This window comes from Mandrillus leucophaeus, unplaced genomic scaffold (assembly GCF_000951045.1).
Source record: "Mandrillus leucophaeus isolate KB7577 unplaced genomic scaffold, Mleu.le_1.0 Scaffold38, whole genome shotgun sequence".
In the NCBI taxonomy this organism is placed as follows: domain Eukaryota; kingdom Metazoa; phylum Chordata; class Mammalia; order Primates; family Cercopithecidae; genus Mandrillus; species Mandrillus leucophaeus.
Window position 1 is genome coordinate 4,106,269 of NW_012104031.1, and position 22,808 is coordinate 4,129,076.

Consider the following 22,808-nt stretch of genomic DNA (forward strand, 5'->3'; position numbering starts at 1 on the left):
CCTGTAGTTCCAACTATTTGGAAGGCTGAGGTGAGAGAAAGGCAAGAGCCTGGGAGATTGAGGCTGCAGTGAGCCGTGATCAAGCCAGTGTACTCCAGCCTGAGTGACAGAGTGAGACAGTGAGACTCTATCTCAAAAACAAAACAAAAAAAAAGATGTGGAATAAATGGAACTTGTATTCAAAAAGAATGACAATATCAAGTATCAACAAAGATGTGGAGCAAATAGAATTCTAATTCATTGCTAGGGGTAGTATAAAATGGTACAACCACATCAGAAAGCTGCAAGTTGCTAATAAAGCTAAAATTTTATATTCGCAGCTGGGGATGGTGGCTCACGCCTGTAATCCCAGCACTTTGGGAGGCTGAGGCAAGTGGATCACCTGAGGTCAGGAGTTCGAGACCAGCCTGGCCAACATAGTGAAACCTCACCTCTACTAAAAATACAAAAAATTAGTTGGGTGTGGAGGTGGACTCCTGTAATTCCAGCTACTAGGGAGGCTGAGGCAGAAGAATCACTTGAACCCAGGAGGCAGAGGTTGCAGTGAGCTGAGATGGTGCCATTGCACTCAAGCCTAGCGACAGAGCAAGACTTCATCTCAAAAAAAAAAAATTTATATACTCTATAACCCAGCAATTTCATTCTCAGGTATTTACCCAAGAGAAATAAAACTAATATGTCTACAAAAAGATTTGTAGAATATTCATAGCATCTTTATCATCTTTATTCATAATAGCAAAAAAGGAAATAACTCAAATGCCAATAATCAGAAGAATAAACTAATTTTGGAATACTTGCACAATGGATTACTACTCAGCCACAAAAAAACAACAAACTATGGATACATGAAAAATGAATAAATCTCAAAAACATTATGTTTAGTTGAAGAAACCAAACTTTAAAAGGTACATATTCTATATTCCTTTTAAAACAGCTAAAACTGAAAGAGTGGGATGTCTGGCTTCTGAACAGGAAGTTCATAGCACCAGTGATGAGAGACAGAATTAAATATGGGTGATGCTGAGGAAGGCAAGAAGTGTTTTGTTCAGAAGTGTGCCCAAGGCCAGGCATGGTAGTTTATGCCTGTAGTCCCAGCACTTTGGGAGACTGAAGTGGGCAGATTGCTTGGACCCAGAAGTTCATGACCAGCCTGGGCAACATGGTGAAACCCTGTCTCGATAAAAAATACAAAAATTAGCCAGGCATGGTGGTACGTGCCTATAGTCCCAGCTACTCCGGTGGCTGAGGTGGGAGGATGGCGTGAGCCCAGGAGGCAGAGGTTGTAGTGAGCCAAGATCGTGCCACTGCATTCCAGCCTGGATGATGGAGCCAGAATTTGTCTTTAAAAAAAAAAAAAAAAGTCAATTCCATAATACAACACATTAACTGAATGGAGGACAAAAGCTATTGATGGAAAAAAAAAAAAAAAAAAGGTGTGGCACTTGGCACACATGGTAAAACGAGGCAAGCACAACAGTGAGACAAATCTCCATGGTCTCTTTATGCAGAAGACAGGTCAGGCCACCGAATTCTCTCACACAGATGCCAATGAGAACAGAGGCATCACCTGAGGAGAGAAGACACTGATGGAGTATTTGTAGAATCCCAAGAAGCACATCCCTGGAACAAAAATGACCACTGCCAGCACTAAGAAGAAGGCAGAAAGGACAGACTTGATAGCTTATCTCAGAAAAGCTAATAATGAGTAATAATTGACCACATTACTTTTTTATATGTACATAATTTAATAGCTCTCTTATATACACCAGAATTCAGATCATGAATAACCCATTATTTTTGTTGAGCAGTCCTGATTTAATTAAGACTAGCTTGTGGTTAAATGAATACATTTGGGTTTTTTTTTTTTATTTTAATAGTAATTCTGATTCAGTAAATGGTATCACTGTTTCCCCCTTCTAAAACTATGATTGGACTTAATTCGTAGTGTTCAACTTTTCACAAAGATTGTGAATGCCATCTTAAAACCTATTGGAGATTGGCTTTATATTCAGGTTTATATAACTGACTATACAAATATATTTAAATACTGGGGAAATGTCTTCACTGCCTCAGAACCAAGCAAGACCCACCTGTGTTCTGTGTTCACATGCCTCTTAAAGGCAAGGACTGAACATAAGGTAGCAACGTCTACTTTATATTTCTGGTCTTAACTATGCCAATTTAATTAGAATTCTCTGTGTCTAAAATGGTTCCTTGGCTAGGCATGGTGGTTCATGCCTGTAATCACAGTACTTTGTTGCGGCTGAAGTGGGAGGACTGCTTGAGGCCACGAGTTGGACCACATAGAGAGACCTCGTCTCTACAAAAATTAAAAATAGCCAGGCAGGGTGGTGCATTCCTGTAGTTGTAGCTACTCAGGAGGCTGAGGTGGAAGGATGGCTTGAGCCCAGGAGGTCAAGGTTGCAGTGAGCCATGATCCTGCCATTGCCTCCAGCCTGTGTGACAGAGTGAGACCTTATCTCAAAATAAAATGGTTCTTTTAACTTATCAAAAGGCATTTTATATGGCTTATATATAATATCAAATAAAGAATAGTTAATATTCTTTTAAAAAAAAAAAACAGCCAAAACTATTCTAGAATGATAGAAATTATAACAGTGATGGCCTGGGGGAGGATGCAGGGGTGGTGGGTAGAACTTGCAAAGGAAGCAAAAATGTCCTATTTCTTGATTTGGGTGATGGTTACTATATTAGGCTATTTTTGTGTTGCTATAAAGAAATACCTGAGGCTGACTAGTTTATAAAGAAAAGAGATTTAATTGTTTCACAGTTCTGCAGGCTGCACAAGCATGGTGCTGACATCTGCTTGGCTTCTGGGGTGGCCTCAGGGAGCTTTTACTCACGGTGGAGCATGAAGTGGAACAAGCACATCACAGGGCAAGAATAGGAGCAAGGTTGCAGGGGGCAGTGCCACACACTTTTAAATGACCAGATCTCGGCCAGGCGCAGTGGCTCACACCTGTAATCCCAGCACTTTGGGAGGCCAAGGGAGGCAGATCACCTGGGGTCAGGAGTTCAAGACCAGCCTGGCCAACATGGTGAAACCCTGTTTCTACTAAAAATACTAAAAATTAGCCAGGTATGGTGGCACGCACCTGTAATCCTAGCTACTCGGAAAGCTGAGGCAGGAGAATCGCTTGAACGCAGGAGGCGGAAGCTGCAGTGAGCTGAGATCACGTCACTGCACTCCAGCTTGGGCAACAAGAGCAAAATTCTGTCTCAAAAAAAAAAAAAAAAAAGGATCTCCTGAGACTGCACTCACTATCTTGAGAACAGCACCAAACCATGAGGGACTCTCCCCTATGACCCACACACTTCCCACCAGGCCCCACCTCCAACATTGGGGATTACATCTCAACATGAGATTTTGGGGGGACAGATATCCAAACCATATTGGTTACATGGTTGTATACATTGTCAAAACCCATCAAACTGTAGATTTAAGCTAGTATTTTACTATATGTAAAATTTACTTCAATTTTAAAAAATGAGAAAGTGAGGAAAGTTTATCTGAAATTTTTAGATACGATGGCCTGGAAGTGCTTCACTGCAAAGGTGACATTTGCAAGCCACATGTGTATCTGATGGAATAGCATTCCAGGCAGAAGGAAAAACAGATGCGAGGCCCTTAAGCATCTATTCCTAGCAACTGGAGTTTTTGAGAAACAAGGAGGACGCTAATGTGACTGGAATAGGTCGAACAAGGGAAAGACACGTATTGAGAGCTAATGGGGGATCAGATCATACAGTGTCTGGTAGGTCACGGGAAGACTCACTAAAGATTTTTATCCTCATCTTAGTCTGAAAGAAAATCACCTAAATGCCTACCAAGAATAAGGCACTGTGCACAGACAGCTTACATAAAGCTTATGTAAGTAGCAAAACCAGGATTAGAAACCAAGAATGTCTGATTCCAAAGCTCATAATCTTAACCACTTTGTTTTACTAACTCAACATAACAATACTCAATATTTACTGAATGCATACTACCAATATGTTAGAGCTAAAAGGCTTTATATCAGAACTTCCCAATCATTTATTGTTCTAAAATGTCTTATAAGTAGTGTAATATAAAGATCTTCTGAATAAAATTTTGTATTGTATTAAAAATGTTTTGCAACCAACTAAAAATTCAGGATGGGTAAAGTTATATTTGATTCATATGGTTCTCTACATAAACTTCCTAATTATAATTTTTTTTTTTTTTTTCAGACGGAGTCTCGCTCTATCGCCCAGGCTGGAGTGCAGTGGCGCGATCTCAGCTCACTGCAAGTTCCGCCTCCCAGGTTTATGTCATTCTCCTGCCTCAGCCTCATGAGTAGCTGGGACTACAGGCGCCCGCCACCTCGCCCGGCTAGTTTTTTGTATTTTTTAGTAGAGACCGGGTTTCACCGTGTTACCCAGGATGGTCTCGATCTTCTGACCTCGTGATCCGCCCGTCTCGGCCTCCCAAAGTGCTGGGATTACAAGCTTGAGCCACCGCGCCCGGCCCCTAATTATAATTTTGATACAGAAAACTATAAACATGACTTCACTATGTGGAACCACTTATGTTCCATAGTTTTGGTGCATAAAACTATGCACATGGCACAGTACAGTGACTCCATGAAATAGCCCCTTCTCTTGATCTTCCTGTTGAATCATTTTAGCCTGTATTTTTATTTTAGTCTACATTGTTTAACATCAGTGAGGTTCTACGTTTTGCACGCATATGTAAATGGCGTTTTCTATTTAATTTGCTCTAATCGCTCCACAATTTCTGTATGTTTGCCATTAATAGCATAATCAATATCATCATTATTAATACATATGGTATTATTAGTTGTTCCTAAATAAAACATAATTTTGTAGTTTCTTGGTTGTTCTTAGTCTATTTATTTAATATTCATATATTTTTATTCTATTGCTCAATGTCTGATTTTTAATGCATTTTCTTATCATTACAGTATTAAGAAAATACAACTGTTTTTTTTTTTTTTTTTTTTTTTTTTTGAGACAGAGTCTCACTGTCTCCCAGGCTGGAGTGCAGTGGTGTGTTCTTGGCCCACTGCAACCTCCACCTCCCAGTTCAAGCAATTCTCCTGCCTCAGCCTCCCAAGTAGCTGGAATTACAAGCATGTGTCACCATACTTGGCTAATTTTTGTATTTTTAGTAGAGACAGAGTTTCGCCATGTTGGCCAGGCTGGTCTCGGACTCCTGACCTCAAGTGATCTGCCCACCTCAGCCTCCCAAAGTGCTGGGATTACAGGCATGAGCCACCAAACCCGCAACAATGAATTTTTGTATCAAATTTGCAAATATCCTCTAGTTTACCGGGGTGTTATACAAATGTCATTTTCTGTGTACACCATGACATGAAGGAGGTAGGAAAGCAATGCTTTAGCTATTACTTCATACTGAGTAGGTGCAGAATTCTGATAATATAAAAATCTCAGTAGCAATGGAATGCTAAAAGAATCCTACCTGTATAAAACTATGACTCTAAGAGATCTTTTGGGGGAGGCGGGGGCGCGGGGACAGGGTCTTGCTCGGTCACCCAGGCTGGAGTGCGGTGGTGCAATCACAGTTCATTGCAGCCCCAAACTCCCAGGCTCAGGTGATCCTCCCACCTCAGCCTCCTGAGTAGCTGGGACTACAGAGGTATGCCACCATGCCCAGCTATTTTTTTGTATTTTTGTAGAGATAGGGTTTTGCTATGTTGCCCAGGCTAATCTTGAACTCCTAAGATCAAGCAATCTGCCCACCTCAGCCTCCCAAGGTGCTGGCATTACAGGTGCTAAGAGGCTTTTAAAAAAATAAAGAGGTCTAAATGGAGAGGTAAGCCAGGATTTCAGAAAACCAGCGCAACCTAGGTAGAAGACTAAAAGCTTCTGAGTTAGACAGATGTGAGTTTAAATACCAGAATGACCTGTGATCCCTAGGTTAGGACAAATTACCTTCTTTGATTCTTCTTCCTCATCATTAAATGGAATAAACCACCTATTTGGTAGAGCTGTTGATGTAAAGATAATTTTTAAAAAGCAAAATGCATAGCAACACTTGGTATAAAGCAGCACTCGGTAAACATTACTTTTTTTTTTTTTTTTTCTTTTTTAGAGACTGTCTCACTCTGTTGCCCAGTCTGGAATGCAGCAGTGCAATCTTGGCTCAACCCCCTGGGCACAAGCAATCTTCCTGCTTCAGCCTCCTGAGGAGCCACAACTATGGGTGACCACACTTGGCTTTTTTTTTTTAAACATAGGATTTCCCTATGTCTAAAAATGCCCAGGCTGGTCTCAAACTTCTGGCCTCAAGTGATCCTCTTGCCTTGGCATCCCAAGGTGCTGGAATTACAAGCATGAGCCACTAAACCTGGCCACAGTACTTATGGTAATTTTAACATACCATGAGTTCAACTATGTTAAAATATTTGCAAAAGCTAAGATAGCCTGAGGAAGAACAAAGAGAAAAAAACAGTTAATGTGTTAGGGTGGTATTTATACTAATTGTTTTCTGTTTTTAAAAATTTTGCTGGCCAGGCATGGTGGCTCATGCCTGTAATCCCAGCATTTTGGAAGGCTGAGGCGGAAGGACTACTTGAGCACCCAAGAGTTCAAGACCTGCCTGGGCAACACAGTGAGATCACATCACTACAAAAAACTAAAAAATGAGGCAGGAGGAATGCTTGAGCCCAGGAAGTCAAGGCTGTAGTAAGCCATGATTGAGCCACTGCACTCTCACCTGGGTAACAGAGTAAGACCCTGTAATGTTATCATGTTGCTTAGTAATAGATAGATATAGAGATGAATAAGTCAAATGTAAAACCAATTCTTAATAGAATCCTTAGATTAATTATCTTGGAACATGAATAATTACCCCAATGTTTCTATTAATTTGACGTTTTTGAAAGAGGAATAAAACTATAAGGCATCATCCTTCTTCAAAAGTTCTTCACAAGAATTTACAGCACATTTTGCTTCTTCTCAAAGTACTAATAATTTGCAAATAACTACATTTCCATAGATAGAAAAGAATATCAAGCAGAAATTTGATAAATAGAACATTTCATTATATCTTATATCTGTACCATGCTTAAGGTATTCCTTTAGCTTTTTTCTAGGCCTCATATTTCTCATTTGTATCAATAAAATGGGCCAGGTACAGTGGCTCACACCTGTAATCCCAGCACTTTGGGAGGCCAAGGCAGGCATATCACTTGATGACAGGAGTTCGAGACCAGCATGGCCAATATGCTAAAACTCGTCTCTACTAAAAATACAAAAATTAGCTGGGCATGGTGGCGTGTGCCTGTAGTCCCAGTAACTAGGGAGGCTGAGGCAGGAGAATCACTGGAACCCTCGAGGCAGAGGCTGCAGTGAGCCAAAATCGCACCACTGCACTCCAGCCTGGGCAACAAACACAGGGAGACTCTGTCTCTAAATAAATAAATAAATAGAATAAAATAAAATGGCACAGGTGGGCCAAATGTTGTCCTCTAATGTTCTTTTTGCTATAATATCCTGGAACTTCATAATCTTCTCATAAAGCAAATGCATAATGATAGTCCTGCAACTCTGTACTTTCAAGTGGTCCTATAATACTTTCACCCTAGTGGTGGTCCCCAGAGCTGAAGACATTACTGTCTCTTCTCACAGAGCCAGTGGACCCAAAAGGAACCAGAAATTCACAGAAGAGATAGACAAAACGATTAATGATTTGGAAATTAAAGAATAGACATGTTTATCCTGATTAGAGAAGGCTAACGACAAGGTTTTGATTATCTTAAAATATACAAAAGTAAATGTGTAGATAATGATCAATACCCTTTTCTCCACTTTTACTATGAAGAGATTAATAGGAAATGGAATCAACATGAAGTACAAGCAATATAGACCAGAATAGATCTTTAAGATTATGAGTTTGTCAGTAACTGTGGGATGCCTGAGAGCAAGACACAGTTGTATACCATCTTTGTACCCCAGTATACAACAGCATCTGGCATCCAGAAAGTGCTCAATACAAATGTGCCCTCAAAATTAATAAGAGATCATTTGACTGTTTAAAGATTCAAACTACAGACTGGACATGGTGGCTCACACCTGCAATTCCAGCGCTTTGGGAGGCCAAGAAGGGTGGATCACTTGAGGCCAGGAGTTTGAGACCAGCCTGACTAACATGGCAAAAGCCCATCTCTACTAAAAATACAAAAATCGGCTGGGCATGATGGTGCATGCCTGTAGTCCCAGCTACTCAGGAGGCTGAGGCACAAGAATCGCCTGAGCTCAGTAGGCAGAAGTTGCAGTGAGCTGAGATCGTGCCATTGCATTCCAGCCTGGGTAACAGAGGGAAACTGTCTCAAACATAAAAAAATAAACATTCAAACTACAGAAGTACATTATAGAGATAGGACAGAACATTTCTCTTGATATTAAGAAAAATGAAGATAATCTTGCAATAAGTTAGGTAATGAGCAGAAAAGTTAAATTTATAATTATAATTTTTCAAAGTTATTTCCTTATTACAAAAAAAAACCCTTGGGCCTTGGTGATTCTGTCATGAAGTGACTATACACACACAGAGCTGAAGCAAGGCAGTCTCCATTCTCAACTGAAAACTGGTGCCAATCATAAAGATGTTGCCTACTTTAAAAAATACCTGTTAAGCACTTAGAGTTCTAGCAGTCAAATTCTCCTAATACTAGCCCTGTATGGCAATTGTGAAGTATGAATGGATGCAGCTCCTCACTAGAGTCCTTGCACTGTAGGAACTCTTCAACAGGTGAAATGATTCTCAACAGATAGAAGGAATCTTGGTCATCCTTCAGAATCACTTTCCATTACCCCTAGTGATTTATAATGAGGTGAGTTATTCTTTTGACCTCATTTTTCATGCTATTTACTGTCAAGGAGGAACAATTTAAACATGGGGAGGAAAATCAATACAAGAGGCATAATTATAAAACAGTGAAGCTGCATCCACAGGACCCAAACACAATCTGTTTTGGCATATTAAAGTCACATTTCATTGCCAGACCAACTTTTAAAAAAATAAAAATCACTAACTAAAAAAAGAAACCTGGCAAAAATGTTGCCAAGAAGCAGGAAAAAAAAAAAAAAAAGCAACCTGCCTCGCTTGAAATGCCCGCATATAAACAAAACAGTTCATAAAACTATACATCCCACTGTGAAATTCACATTCAATTAGAAGGGCCAATTTCTCTTAGACCTCAAAGAGCACAACAGCCAGCCAACCAACCCAATCTCCATATGAATGCCCAATGTCACTTCCATTTTCTAAGACAAGCACATCATTTGCCCACAGTTGACTGCCCAAAACTGATGTAGCTAGAATGGACACACTTCCTATCTTCTCTCTTATAAAGCAGGTCTCTTTCTTCTCCTTACATCACCAAGTTACTCTCTATTTTTTTTTTAGTTTTCTTTGGAGGCTTCCCTTTGAAGTTTTCTTTCATAATGGACCTCAAGGGTTGGCAGTTGTCTTAGGGAATAAGAAACCATATTACTGAACTGGAATTCTGAACAATATTTCAAAATAAAGAGAATAATATGCTTTGGATATTTGTTCCCTCCGAATTTCATGTTGAAATGTGATCCCCAATGTTGGAAGTGAGGCCTGGTGGGAAATGTGTGGGTTACAAGAGCAGATCCCTCATAAATGGCTTGGGGTCCTTTCCATGGCAATGAGTGAGTTATTACTCTGGTAATTCATATGAGAGCTGATTGTTTAAAAGTGTATGGTACCTCCCACCTCTCTCTCTTTCTCCTGCTCTCACCATGTGATGCACCTGCTCTCCCTTTGCCTTTTGCAATGATTGTAAGCTTCCCAAGGCCCTCACCACAAGCAGATGCTGGCTTCATGCTTCCTGTATAGCCTGCAGTACTGTGAGCCAATTAAACCTCTTTTCTTTATAAATTACCCAGTCTCAGGCATTCCTTTATAGCAACAAAAACAGACTAATACAGGGAACTTCGGTTAAGAGTTAATGGTAAAGATCTGAAATGACAGTAGAAAAAGTTTACTCCATTGCCAATCACTGAAAAAATTTACATATGAAGAGTACTACTAATCTCAACATTGGGCACCTTGTCAAGCCTTGCAACAGTCAATACACTAAACCCATGTTAACCATTTTATTCACAATTTACCTTTTTTTTTTTTTTTTTTTGAGACAGTTTCACTCTTGTTGCCCAAGCTGGAGCGCAATGGCACAATCTTGGCTCAGTGCAACCTCCACCTCCCAGGTACAAGCGATTATCCTGCCTCAGCCTCCCGAGTAGCTGGGATTACAGGTGTCCACCACCAGGTCCAGCTAAATTTTGTATTTTTAGTAGAGACAGTGTTTCACCATGTTTGCCAGACTGGTCTCGAATACCTGACCTCAGGTGATCCTCCCACCTCGGCCTCCCAAAGTGCTGTGATTACAGGTGTGAGCCACTGCACCCAGCCAATTTACATTTTTTAAGCTGATCACTGGTAACCCAATTGGAAGCTCAATACAAGGAGCTTCTTGTGATGTGATGATAACTAGAATAATTAACTAATTAATTGAATTCAGGTCTAGTCAACACTGGCTTGAAACTTCAAAATTTTTGCAGGCCATCAATGGCCACTAAATCACAAAGAGAGATAACCTGACATTAATTGCCTTCTCATGGAAGTACATACCACCACTTAAGATGTACTCTTACCAAAAAAATTGAACCTTAATCATCAGATCTAATCTCTAATTACTAGTTTATGGAAAACACGTGGGACAAAAGAACACATTAACATCACAAGCAAGCAGTAGGAAAAGTCTAGATTGTAGAGAAACTCTAAAAGTACAAACAACCCAGTTTTTCAACAAATAAGGTAAGAGAAAAAAAAATGAGGAGGAAACCATAGATTAAAATACATATCAATCAAAACAGACCTTATTTGAATCATGACTTGAATAAACCAACTGTTAAAACACACACACACACACACACACACACACACACACACCTGTGAACAATCAGCGAAATTTAAACATTACTAAAATAAAATTTTAAGAAACAAGATTTTGACTTTTAGGTATGCTAATGAAATTTTTTTTTTATTTTTGTTTTTGTTTGAGACACAGTCTCGCTCTGTCACCCAGGCTGGAGTGCAGTGGTGCAATCTCAGCTCACTGCAACTTCTGCCTCCCCCGTTCAAGTGATCCTCCTGCCTTAGCCTCCCAAGTAGCTGGGATTACAGGCACGTGCCACCACACCTGGCTAATTTTTTGTATTTTCAGTGGAGATGGGGTTTCACCATGTCGGCTAGGCTGGTCTCGAACTCCTGACCTCAGGTGATTCACCCGCCTCAGCCTCCCAAAGTGCTAGGATTACAGGCATAAGCCACCACGCCCAGCCGATTTTTTTTATTTAAAGTTCTACGTTCTAGAGATATATGTTGAAATATTTACAAATAAAATATAAGCTGGGCACGGTGGCTCATGACTGTAATCCCAACACTTTGGGAGGGTGAGGCGGGTGGATCACCTGAGGTCAGGAGTTCGTTCGAGACCAGTCTGGCCAACATGTGAAATCCTGTCTCTACCAAAAATACAAAATTAGCCAGGCATGGGGACACATGCCTCTAATCCCAGCTACTTGGGAGGCTGAGACACCCCAGGAGGTGGAGGTTGCAGTGGGCCAAGATCGTACCATTACACTCCAGCCTGGGCAACAAGAGTGAAATTCATCTCAAAAGAAAAAAAAAAAGTATGTGATATCTATGATTGGCTATAAAATAATCCAGTATACTGGAGATGAGGATCTATAAATGAAACAAGATTGGCCGTAAGTTTATCACTTTTGAGAATTCATTATACCATTCTCTCTACTTTTGTATCTTCTATTTTGAAATATTCCACAATAAAACGCTTAAAAAAAAGAGAGTCACTAGACCAATAAGTCATACAGAAAAGCCAGATATATATATCATGCCAGATATATCATGAATATTTAGAGCATTGCACCAAAAAACAGTTCCCCAAATTTGCATTAGATTAATATTCTAACAGATTAACACTGTATTATAACATTTAAGTATACTAAATATAAAATAATTTCTAAATTTTTGTATAAACCTATTCCATAACTACAATGAAGTAGAATATTTCATTAAAAACCACATGCAAGTCAATTTTCAATTCTGAAAACTAAAGCTTCAGCTTTTCTTTTTTTTTACTTTTTTTTTTTTTTTTTTAGAGCCTCATCTCACTCTGTCGCCCAGGCTGGAGTGCAGTTGCACCATCTCAGCTCACTGCAACCTCCACCTCCTGAGTTCAAGCGATTCTCCTGCCTCAGCTTCCCGAGTAGCTGGGACTACAAGCACGTGTGACCACGCCTGGCTAATTTTTTGTATATTTTGTAGAGACAGGGTTTCACCCTGTTAGCCAGAATGGTCTCAATCTCCTGACCTCGAGATCTGCCCGCCTTGGCCTCCCAAAGTGCTGGGATTACAGGCGTGAGCCACCGCGCCCAGCCAAAGCTTCAGTTTTTCAATTGAACTGCCTCATGAAACAAACATAAACTCTGCATGCCTGATAAAACTTTAAGCTCCCAAATTTTACTCAAACTGGTTACAATCTAAGATCAGAAGTTTAAGAAACAATTTTTTAAGTTACCCTTCAAAACCAGGAAAAACCCCAACATATTCACAGACAAAAACAACATCAACAAATTGGGCAAGCATTCAATTAGCAATCCAAATGAGGCTTCAATTCCTTGTCCTATATGACATTCTGGGCCAAGATCTTAATCTGAATTTATTATTACTATGTTGAACCATTAAAGATTTATTAGACATCCGCCATCTCTCACCATCTTACAGAAGATATATATGTAATTCTCCTCCATAAGCATAAAATAGTCTCAAATACTGATAAATATAGTACTCCCCTGACACTCCTCAAGAGCCAGAATGCTAGAACAGAAATTACTATGTAGCCGATTTCCTTTTTTTTTTTTTTTTGAGACGGTGTCTCGCTCTGTCACCCAGGCTGGAGTGTGGTGGCCGGATCTCAGCTCACTGCAAGCTCCGCCTCCCGGGTTCACGCCATTCTCCTGCCTCAGCTCCCGAGTAGCTGGGACTACAGGCCCCCGCCACCTCGCCCGGCTAGTTTTGTATTTTTTAGTAGAGACGGGGTTTCACCGTGTTAGCCAGGATGGTCTCGATCTCCTGACCTCGTGATCCACCCGTCTCGGCCTCCCAAAGTGCTGGGATTACAGGCTTGAGCCACCGCGCCCGGCCCCGATTTCCTATTATAAGTTATAATAGTAACCAACTATTCTGGAGACCCTTCCCAAAATTCAATTTGGTTTCTAAATTGTATCTACTGCTAAGTAAAAGTAACAAGAAGCACAGAATCAGATACACAGTAGACACTCAATAAATAAAAGAGAATGGCAGAAGAAACAGTTTATTGGTACTAACCTCCCTATCACTGTTCCCCCAAGGCTGCCTTCCAGTGAAAGTGCTAATGAGTGGGAAATGGGCCAAACTAGACTGAGAAGTAAAATAAACTAGATAATCAGCCATCAGTAATAGGGACATAACCTTCTTGCCCCTACTGTCAGGTTTAATATCCTAAAATATTCTTAACTCATGAATAATGAAACCACCTGAACTAGCCTGAATTTGTCATATATTTTGGGCCCTCATTTAAATTACAATTATATTGATGGACAATCTATATTTTTTCACCCAAAAGTCAACAGAAAGACAAGTTATCCTTAATGCAAAAAAACTGCATATAACCTCCACAAAAGTCTTCAAAAATATATCTACTGAAAGTGCTCTTTCAAAGTTTAAATGACCAAATCCAACAGTCTTTCTACAGGCCTTCTCCTCAATTTCCTTTTACACTATTTACCATCCATTCCTTGAAATACCTCAATACCACTGTTTGTCAGTTCTTCTCTGTATCAGTTTCCTATTGCTGCTGTAACAAATTACCATAAACTTAGTTGCTTAAAACAACACAAATGTATTATCATAGCATTCTGGAGGTCAGAAGTCTGAAATCATGGCCAGATGCAGTGGCTCACACCTGTAATCCCACCACTTTGGGAGGCCAAGGCGGGTGGATCACCTGAGGTCAGGAGTTCGAGACCAGGCTGGCCAACAGGGCAAAACCCTGTCTCTACTAAAAATACAAAAATTAGCTGGTCGTGGTGGTGAGTGCCTGTAATCCCAGCTACTCAGGAGGCTGAGGCAGGAGAATCGCTTGAACCTGGGAGGAGGAGGTTGCAGTGAACCAAGATTATGCCGTTGCACTCCAGCCTGGGGGTCAAGAACGAAATTCAGTCTCAAAAAAAAAAAAAAAAAAAAAGGAAGTCTGAAATCAGTCTCATCGGGCTGAGTTGTCAAATTGTTGGCAGGGCTGGTTCCTTATGCGGAGGCTCTGAGAGAAGAATCCACTTCCTTGCCTTTTTCAGCTTCTAGGGTCCACCTGCATTCCTTGGCTCACAGACCCTTCCTGGAATCCTTCCAATCTCTTGCTTCCTTCATCACATCTCCTATTCTAATTCTGCTCTCTTGCCTCCCTCTTATATGGATGCTTGTGATTATATTGGGCTCACCTGGATAATCCAGGTTAATTTCCTTATCTCAAGATCCTTAAAGTAATCACATCTCCAAAGTCTCTTTTACCATGTAAGGTAACATATTTACATGTTCTGGGGATTAGGACTTAGACATCTTTGGGGCACCATTAGTCATCCCACCACATCTTCCAATGGCTCTAACTTGAATTTCTGCATTCTCTGCCTACCAGCTGTTTGTGTTTTCTGTTCTTCTCCATATATTTTCTCCCCTTCCTCTTTCACACTCATTACTTCAACTCTCACCTTCATGCTAAAATCAAGTCTCGTCTCAAATATGAGAAAATTGAAGCCTAGATAGGAAAGTGACTAGCCTTGAGTCACATAGATACCTACAGGATATTTACTTACTTATTTATTTATTTGAGACACACTCTTGCTTTGTCACCCAGGCTGGAGTGCAGTGGTGTGAACACAGCTCACTGCAGCTTCAACCTCCTGGGCTCAAGTGATCCTCCCACCTCAGCCTCCTATGTAACTGGGACCACATGTGTGCACCACCATACCTAGCTAATTTTTTGGGGGGGGTAGGAGAGATAGGGTCTCACCACATTGCTCAGGCTGGTCTCAAACTCCTGGTCTCCAGCAATCCTCCCACCTTGGGCTCCCAAAGTGCTGGGATTACAGACATGGGCCACCATGCCCCGCACTTATAGGAGATTTCTACTTGTACATCTTCAGAGTACCTCACTCTAATCGTTGACTGAATACTATTTCTACCGGAATAACACAATTATTTCATACTCACAAGCTAGAACTGTGCTACACTTTTTTCTCATCTCCATTCACTCAGCTGGTTCTCTCAACTCTGTCTCTCCATTCGTTCAGAAATCCAAGTGCCACTTCAGAATCCCAAAATACTGCTTTGGTTGGGTAACAATCCTGCTCAAACCCACAAAAATTCTCTACTAAGGAGTCCATCAAGCCTCCTTGGCCTGATGTTTGATGTTCAAAGCCCTCTAGAATGTCACCCCGACTCTCTCTCATCTCTAACCCTTCAAACACATCCATTAGGATTTCCTAGTGTCCTCTGCCTACATACCACACTCATTCCTATTTATTCGCCCATGCTGCTCTATCATCCTGGACTGCCTTCCTTTGTCCTCCCACTTAGGAACACATCCTTTCCAGGGCATCATAGAATTTGGAACTCTAAAAGGAATCTTTTTTTATTTATCTGTCTCCAAACCTGACTGTTAGTTCCTTGAGGGCAGAAATTATACCACATATATACTCTAGTACACGCTTACAATCTACCATTTAGGCGTTCAACATTAGCTGTTAATTAAGAATCTAAGAAAACCTCTAAAGAGAAAAATATAGTAGACACATGTAATTAATGGCATATCATTCAAATATCAAAAACTTTACTCTAGGCCCAGCATGGTGGCTCTTCTTTGTTTAGAGACAGGGTCTCGCTCTGTCGTCCAGGCTGGAATGCACTGGCATGATCATGGCTCACTGCAACTCCAGTTCATGGACTCAACCTATCCTCCTGCCTCAGCCTCCCAAGTAGCTGCAACTACAGACATGCACCAATGTGCCTGGCTAATTTTATTTTTTTGTAAAGACCGGGTTTTGCTATTGTTGTCCAGGCTGGTCTCAAACCCCTGATCCCAAGTGGTCCTCCTGCCTCAGCCTCCATCTATTGTGATTATAGGAACAAAATAACTGATTAATGACTGTCATGGGCTGAGGGTGGGAGGAGCTGTCTACCAAGGAGCACAAAAAATCTTGATGGTATGGTAATGTTCTACATCTTGATTATAGTGGTGGTTCCACAACTGTATGCATTTGTCAAAACTCATAGGGTGCTGCACTACAAAGAGGGAATTTTGTTGTATACAAAGTGTATCTTAATTTTAAAATATTTAAAAAGAAAAAAATAAACGACTTAGTTTTCTGTTACCAACAAGACTGGTCCAACTCCTTACCTTTGGCAGAACTGTGCTTAATCCACATATCTTAACAGGTTGCCTATTTCAAAATACTTATGGAGAAGATGATTCTAAAAGCCCAAATGGTGATATATAGTTATTCAGCATGAGTTTAAGAATTGGGGAGAGGCCAGGTGTGGTGGCTCCCACTTGTAATCCAAGCACTTTTGGAGGCTGAAGGGGGAGGATTGTTTTAGCCCAACAGCTCAAAATCAGCCCTGGCAACATAGTGAGACCCTCTTGTCTACAAAAAATTTTAAAAATTAGCTGGGTATGATGGGGTGTGCCTGCAGTCCCAGTTACTAGGGAGGCTGAGGTAGGAGGATCACTTGAGTCTGAGAGGTTGCAGCTGCAGTGATCCATGGTCACACCACCACACTCCAGTCTGGGTAACAGAGCAAGATCCTGTCACCAAAAAAAAAAAGAAGAAGAAGAAGAATAGGGAAGAAATTCTGTGAAACAAATGAAAGTCATTTTTATCTATACTTTCAAAAACAAAAACACACACATACAAAGCTGAGTTTCCCAATATGGCTTTGAGGTCCAACATAGTCTGATGCAACATATTAAGCCATTTGAAGAGGTAAGCTACTAAAATGGTTCAGGACAGACGACTATTCTAGATGAACAGTAATAAAGGAGCAAATAGGATTTTCAGAATCCTATGTTGCCATGGGTCCTGACACCAAGCAGAATTCATCAACATTCAGGGTAAGGAAAAAGTAACTTCAAAGGTGGAACTAGGAGAGGAATGAGTAATACATTTAGAATAAAAGAGAAAAGGTTAAAAGCACAAGTTTTATTTTACCATATAAGTTAGCACGCAAAATATACTATTTTATATGGAACTGAACACACAGTCATCTTGCTCATCTTCTGTCTCTGTCTGAATAAAAATTGCTCAGCCTATCCTCCTCCCCTCACTTGTTCCTATCTCCATCTCTTTTCACGAGAAATACGTGATTTTAGCCTCCCTGAGGCTACAGCGTCAGACTGAGGCAACTCTAGAATGACAAAGGCTTATTCAACTACAAATTGAATTCCAGTCTGGGGTGCCCATGAGGGTCCAAATTTGGACCCTGCACTTCACAAAGACAGTCCGAATTTCTTTTTTCTTTTTCTTTTTTTTTTTAAACGGAGTCTCACTCTGTTGCCCAGGCTGGAGTGCAGTGGTGTGATCTTGGCTCACTGCAACCTCCACGTCCCGGGTTCAAGCGATTCTCCTGCCTTCAGCCTCCCTGAGTAGCTGGGACTACAGTTGTGCGCCACCACACCAGGCTAATTTTTGTATTTTTAGTAGAGACAAGATTTTGCAATGTTGGCCAGGCTGGTCTCGAACTCCTGACCTTGTGATCCACCTGCCTTGGCCTCCCAAAGTGCTGGGATTACAAGCATGAGCCACTGCCCCGGGCCGCCCGTCTGAGTTTCTGAGTCAAGTATGGAATTATTCTAATCTCCTTGATAGTCTCCTTGATATTCATCCAAATGAAAACTGATCAGACTGTGCTAAGAGACAAGACCTATGGTGATTGGCATCCAGTATCCCTCACCACACTCAGCACAGATTTAAGAGTCAATGTAATACATGCTGAAGTAAGTAAGCATTCATTTTAATGAATCCTAGAAAAATCTCTTTTCTGAAAGCAGGTACTTGCCTCTTCCAACAGCAATAATTTGGTAGATACAGTTTTTAAGGGCATGTATCTAGGCCTAGAGTACCTAAGATTATAATGCTAAGGATACCAAGATAGGTGCTAACAGTCAAACTTATTCAATAAATAAAAGAAAAAATTTAAAGTACTAGACCACATAGAATTATTAACAAATATTCCTGGCCTTACAATGTGTATATGCAAATGAAACAGAAATTCCTTTGTGAGCAAACAAGTGCTTTCAAGGGTTCTATAATCAGATTAGTACCTTGTTCATTAAGGACTCTAGGACAACACATGCATACACATCAAATCTTAATATAGTCACTGAAATTTAGTCTGCATCAGTTTCCAAGGCTTTCATCAGAGTTGGTCTAACCTTTGAGATACTTCTTATCCCAGTCTAATTCAAGTATTATTAACAGGCCCCCTGGAGCTTGTTATCTTTGACTCAAGCACCTCGTGGTCTCAGCAAAGGCTGCCAGGAAAGAAGGTCTCTAAGTCCAAAAGAAGCATCAAGGCACCACAAGCTGCAGTGCAAATCATCTACTGTGACATTGTAGGCGGAGAAAAACTTTCCCCCAGTACTATCTGGGGGCTACTAACATGCCAAGACAATAATCCACAGTTGGTCAAGTGGCCATGGTCAAAAGAGAGAAAAGAAGCAATTATCCAGATAATTTATATCATGCTTATATAACAGATGGACATTTTAAATAAATAATTCATACAATTATACCACTCACTCTGCATTTCACAGAAGGTGAATCTGTTGTAAAGTAGGTGGTTCAGCTACAGATAGCTCCAGTCTCACTTTTGAAAGTAGTCTTTTACGTACCTTAGGAGTTCTCTAGGTCGACCATGCATGGTGGCTCATGCCTGTAATCCCAGCACTTTGGGAGGCCAAGGCGGACAGATCATTCGAGGCCAGGAGTTTGAGACCAGCCTGGTCAACATGGTGAAATCCCATCTCTACTAAAAATATAAAAATTAGCCGGGCATGGTGGTGGGCACCTATAGTTCCAGCTACTTGGGAGGCTGAGGCATGAGAATAGCTTGAACTTGGGAGGTGGAGGTTGCAGTGGGCCGAGACTGCACCATTGTACTCCAGCCTGGGAGACAGAGTGAGACTCTGTTTTGTTTTATTTTTTTAAAAAACAATAACAACAACAAAAACTTCTCCAAGTCATGGAAAAACATATTGTAACTCTTTGGAAACTGACTTGCAATGTTCTGAAGCCAATAAAGGCCCGTTGTCTGGATTCAAAGATATAATTTCTCAACAGAAGACCTCAAATCTTTAAGCAGCTTAATTTTTACCTGAATTTGTCTAGAATTGAGTATACCTATTCAATTTAACTCCTTGTCAGCCCTATAAATTGAAAGGAACGCTTATATTGCATTTATAGATGTTAAAAAAAATTAATAGCTGTCATCCCCTTCTTCTCTTATTTCAATAGATTACTAAGCTGAGCACAGTGGCTCACACCTATAATCCCAGTAGTTTGGGAGGCCAAGGCAGGTGGATCTCCTGAGGTTGGGAGTTCGAGACTAGCCTGGCCATCATGGTGAAACCCCATCTCTACTAAAAATACAAATATTATCTATGCGTGGTGGCAGGCACCTGTAATCTCAGCTACTTGGGAGGCTGAGGCAGGAGAATCACTTGAACCCAGGAGGCGGAGGTTGCAGTGAGCCAAGATCTCGCCATTGCACTCCAGCCAGGGCAACAGAGCGAGACTCCATCTCAAAAAAAAAGAAAAAGAAAAACAAGAATTCACCTTCCCAAATAGTTCAGAAATGTAAAGTTTAAAATTTAATGTGGTTCTCTTAGCTTTTATCTCATTTTACATTCAGCTCCTTATTAAGTGGGATATAGATCTCTGGGATGTAAATCTGAAAAATCCATGCCTATGGGTCACTTCTTTACTTTCTAACTTTGCACAAATAATTTTCCTGAGCTTCAGTTTCCTCATCTGTAAAATGAGAATAACAACACTACCTGCCACACCTACTTCAAAGGATCACTGCTGAAACTCACATGGGGTAAGACATATGAAATCAAACAGCAAAGCACTCTGCAAATATTGGTTACTACCACAGATGGGGAAATATTACGAGCAGGAAAAAAACAATGGGTGAATTAGTTTAGAAAAAATTAGGGTGAAAAAGTTTCTTCTACCTGAAAGAGAAGGGTTGCAAACATAGAAGTAACTTTAAGCTATTGACTAAATATATTTAGGGAAGTGGTCTGACATAAAGTTGAGTTATTATTTAGAAGTGGATTCTCATGCCAACACATTCACTTTGCACAGACGGCAGAAGAAGAAAAAGACAAAAGATTAAGAGTGGGTGTCCGGCTCTCAGCTCACCAAAATAACTGATTTGAGGCGAGAGGGTGTAGTTAGTCATGGCAGTCAGTAGATAGAGAATATTGCTGCATTAGGCGATGAACTATAAGGTGTCGTTACCAAGCACAGATTATCCACAATCCATATAGTATAGCTACGTATAGGGCATGGGATTTCTATAGAGCGCTTTAGAAAAAAAAAAAAATAGAAAAATAGAAAAGCTATTCCATAAGTACCAAACAGACAGAAGTAATTCAATAACTTAGTTCTCCACAGGAAGCTCTCGGGGAGGTAGCATTGCTGAGAAGAAAGTTAAGATACCTATAACAACGAGGTCCGGGGTGTTCTAGGAGCTATAGCCTAGAGGCGACACAAACTGTTTTTAAGCACTACAAATCAACAAAACAAGAGGTGTGGTTTCAGACCTGCTTGTCTTTACCCAGTATAGGGCTTTACTCTTTAAGTGATCTAAGATATTCTATAATGGGGACACACAACAACTGAATTTTCTGAAAGGGCATCAGACAAATGACACTGTGCCTATGAGTGACACGGCGTGCAGGCACGCCAACCAGACATAAGTGAAGATAACTAATCTATAGGGATACGACCAGGGACAAAAATCACCAGTAACCATGACAACACAAGTAGGTGGAGGGAAACACAAACACTGACCAAGCAGCGGGGTGACACTATTCCTTCAGGTAGAGAGATCCTGGGGTCAGAAAAAGACTTGATTAGTGGAGGAAGCTGGCCAAGAATGAAACCGATTAGCCCAAAAGGGCAGTGTCCATGCAGAAGGACTCGGCGGCAACACTGATACTCCCCATGGGGCGGCTCGCAGGGTCAAAGACACATCTGTAGGAGACTGGACGCCTCTAAGACCGAGAAAGGAGTTACCTGGTGCAGGGCTGTCAAGCCGTCCACGTTGACTGTGTTGATATCAGCACCTCTTGCCAGAAGCTTTCTCACCTCGTCGGTGTCCCCGCTAGAGCAGGCGGCCAGGAAGACAGCACCGTCCTCGAAGCGGACCCTGGGGCTCCCGCGCCTGGTCAGCGGCTGCCGCCCCGCGCCTCGTCGCTCCGCGGGCTCCTGCTCTGTCAGCGAGCCCCGCCAGCGCCGAAGCTGCTCTGCCCGCCGCATTCGCGCCGACTCTGCCCGCTTCCCTCCTAGGTGCTCCAGCTCCGCCATTGCTCCGGCCTCGGCAGCTGCTGCCAAAACTACCAACACTAAATTACTGTTGGGGCTCGGGTTGCCGCTGCCGCCTCCCTCAGAGCGCTTCAGCCGGGAGCAGAGGGCGGAGACCCTCGCGCCGCCATCTTTACTCCTCTCGCCACTAGCACCGCCCGCACGCTCCCTCGGCTTCAATACGCAGCCGCTACCCGGCCTCGGATCATCACGGGACTCGTAGTAAGAGGCCTGCCCTAAGTGCACTTGGTGGCCGTAAGGGAACTACAAATCCCTGGATGCATCAGAAAAAAGTCGAGGACCGACGGCTCTTTCGCCACGGGACCCAGTGAGGTCACCTTTGCCCTAAAGCTGGAACTGTCTCCTGGACTGGCGTCAACCTCTTCCTCTGGGCATTTTGGGAGTCGTAGTTTATTCTTGTTATGACTGGTAACTAATCTTAGCTCCCTAATTATCACATCAATTCTTTGCAGTGCAAGAGACGCGGTAATTATTCCTATTTTCTGGAGGGGAGAACTAAACATTAAGTACCTAAACGACTGGATTCTATATCCTAGTTCTAAGTCTAGGGTTTTATTAACATGTGTATTAATCACAGTAAATGTGAATGTGCGTGGGGAGGAGGAGCAGTATTACATGTTTTACATAAATACTGTCAACTTACTCCAGGCCCAGAAAAGATCTTGAAAATGATGCATTCAGATGTAGTGAGAAGAGTTTAAGCTGTGAATTTAAATTGAATTCACAGCCGTAGACAAATTACTTGACTTCTCTGAGCCAGTTTTCTTATGTGTAAAATGGGAATAATATCTCACAGGGTAGTCGTGTGGATCAGATAAAATAATACATGCAAGGATGCCTAATACTATCTTTGGCACATATTGCATCCCAATAAATAATTTCTCTTCTCCCTCCTCCTCCTCCTCTACTCTTTTCATATATCTTAAATTTTTACAAGACAGAATAGATGTCTTCCGTGATTTTTATTTCTTTTCTTTTGACACAGAGTCTCACTCTGTCACCCAGGCTGAGTGCAGTGGCAC

General features: G+C 41.3%; 1 protein-coding gene across 3 annotated transcripts in view; it reads right to left on the reverse strand.

Moving 5' to 3' along the window:
- PPP1R12B (protein phosphatase 1, regulatory subunit 12B) overlaps positions 1 to 21,920 on the reverse strand; it is a 231,359-nt gene extending 209,439 nt beyond the window's left edge. For all 3 annotated transcript variants that reach the window (XM_011990518.1, XM_011990517.1, XM_011990519.1), the window contains exon 1: positions 21,478 to 21,920. In XM_011990518.1, coding sequence (XP_011845908.1) covers positions 21,478 to 21,768 — 291 coding nt within the window. In that variant the 5' untranslated portion in view covers positions 21,769 to 21,920. The remainder of the gene's footprint in view (positions 1 to 21,477) is intronic.
- Positions 21,921 to 22,808: the final 888 nt, after the last annotated feature.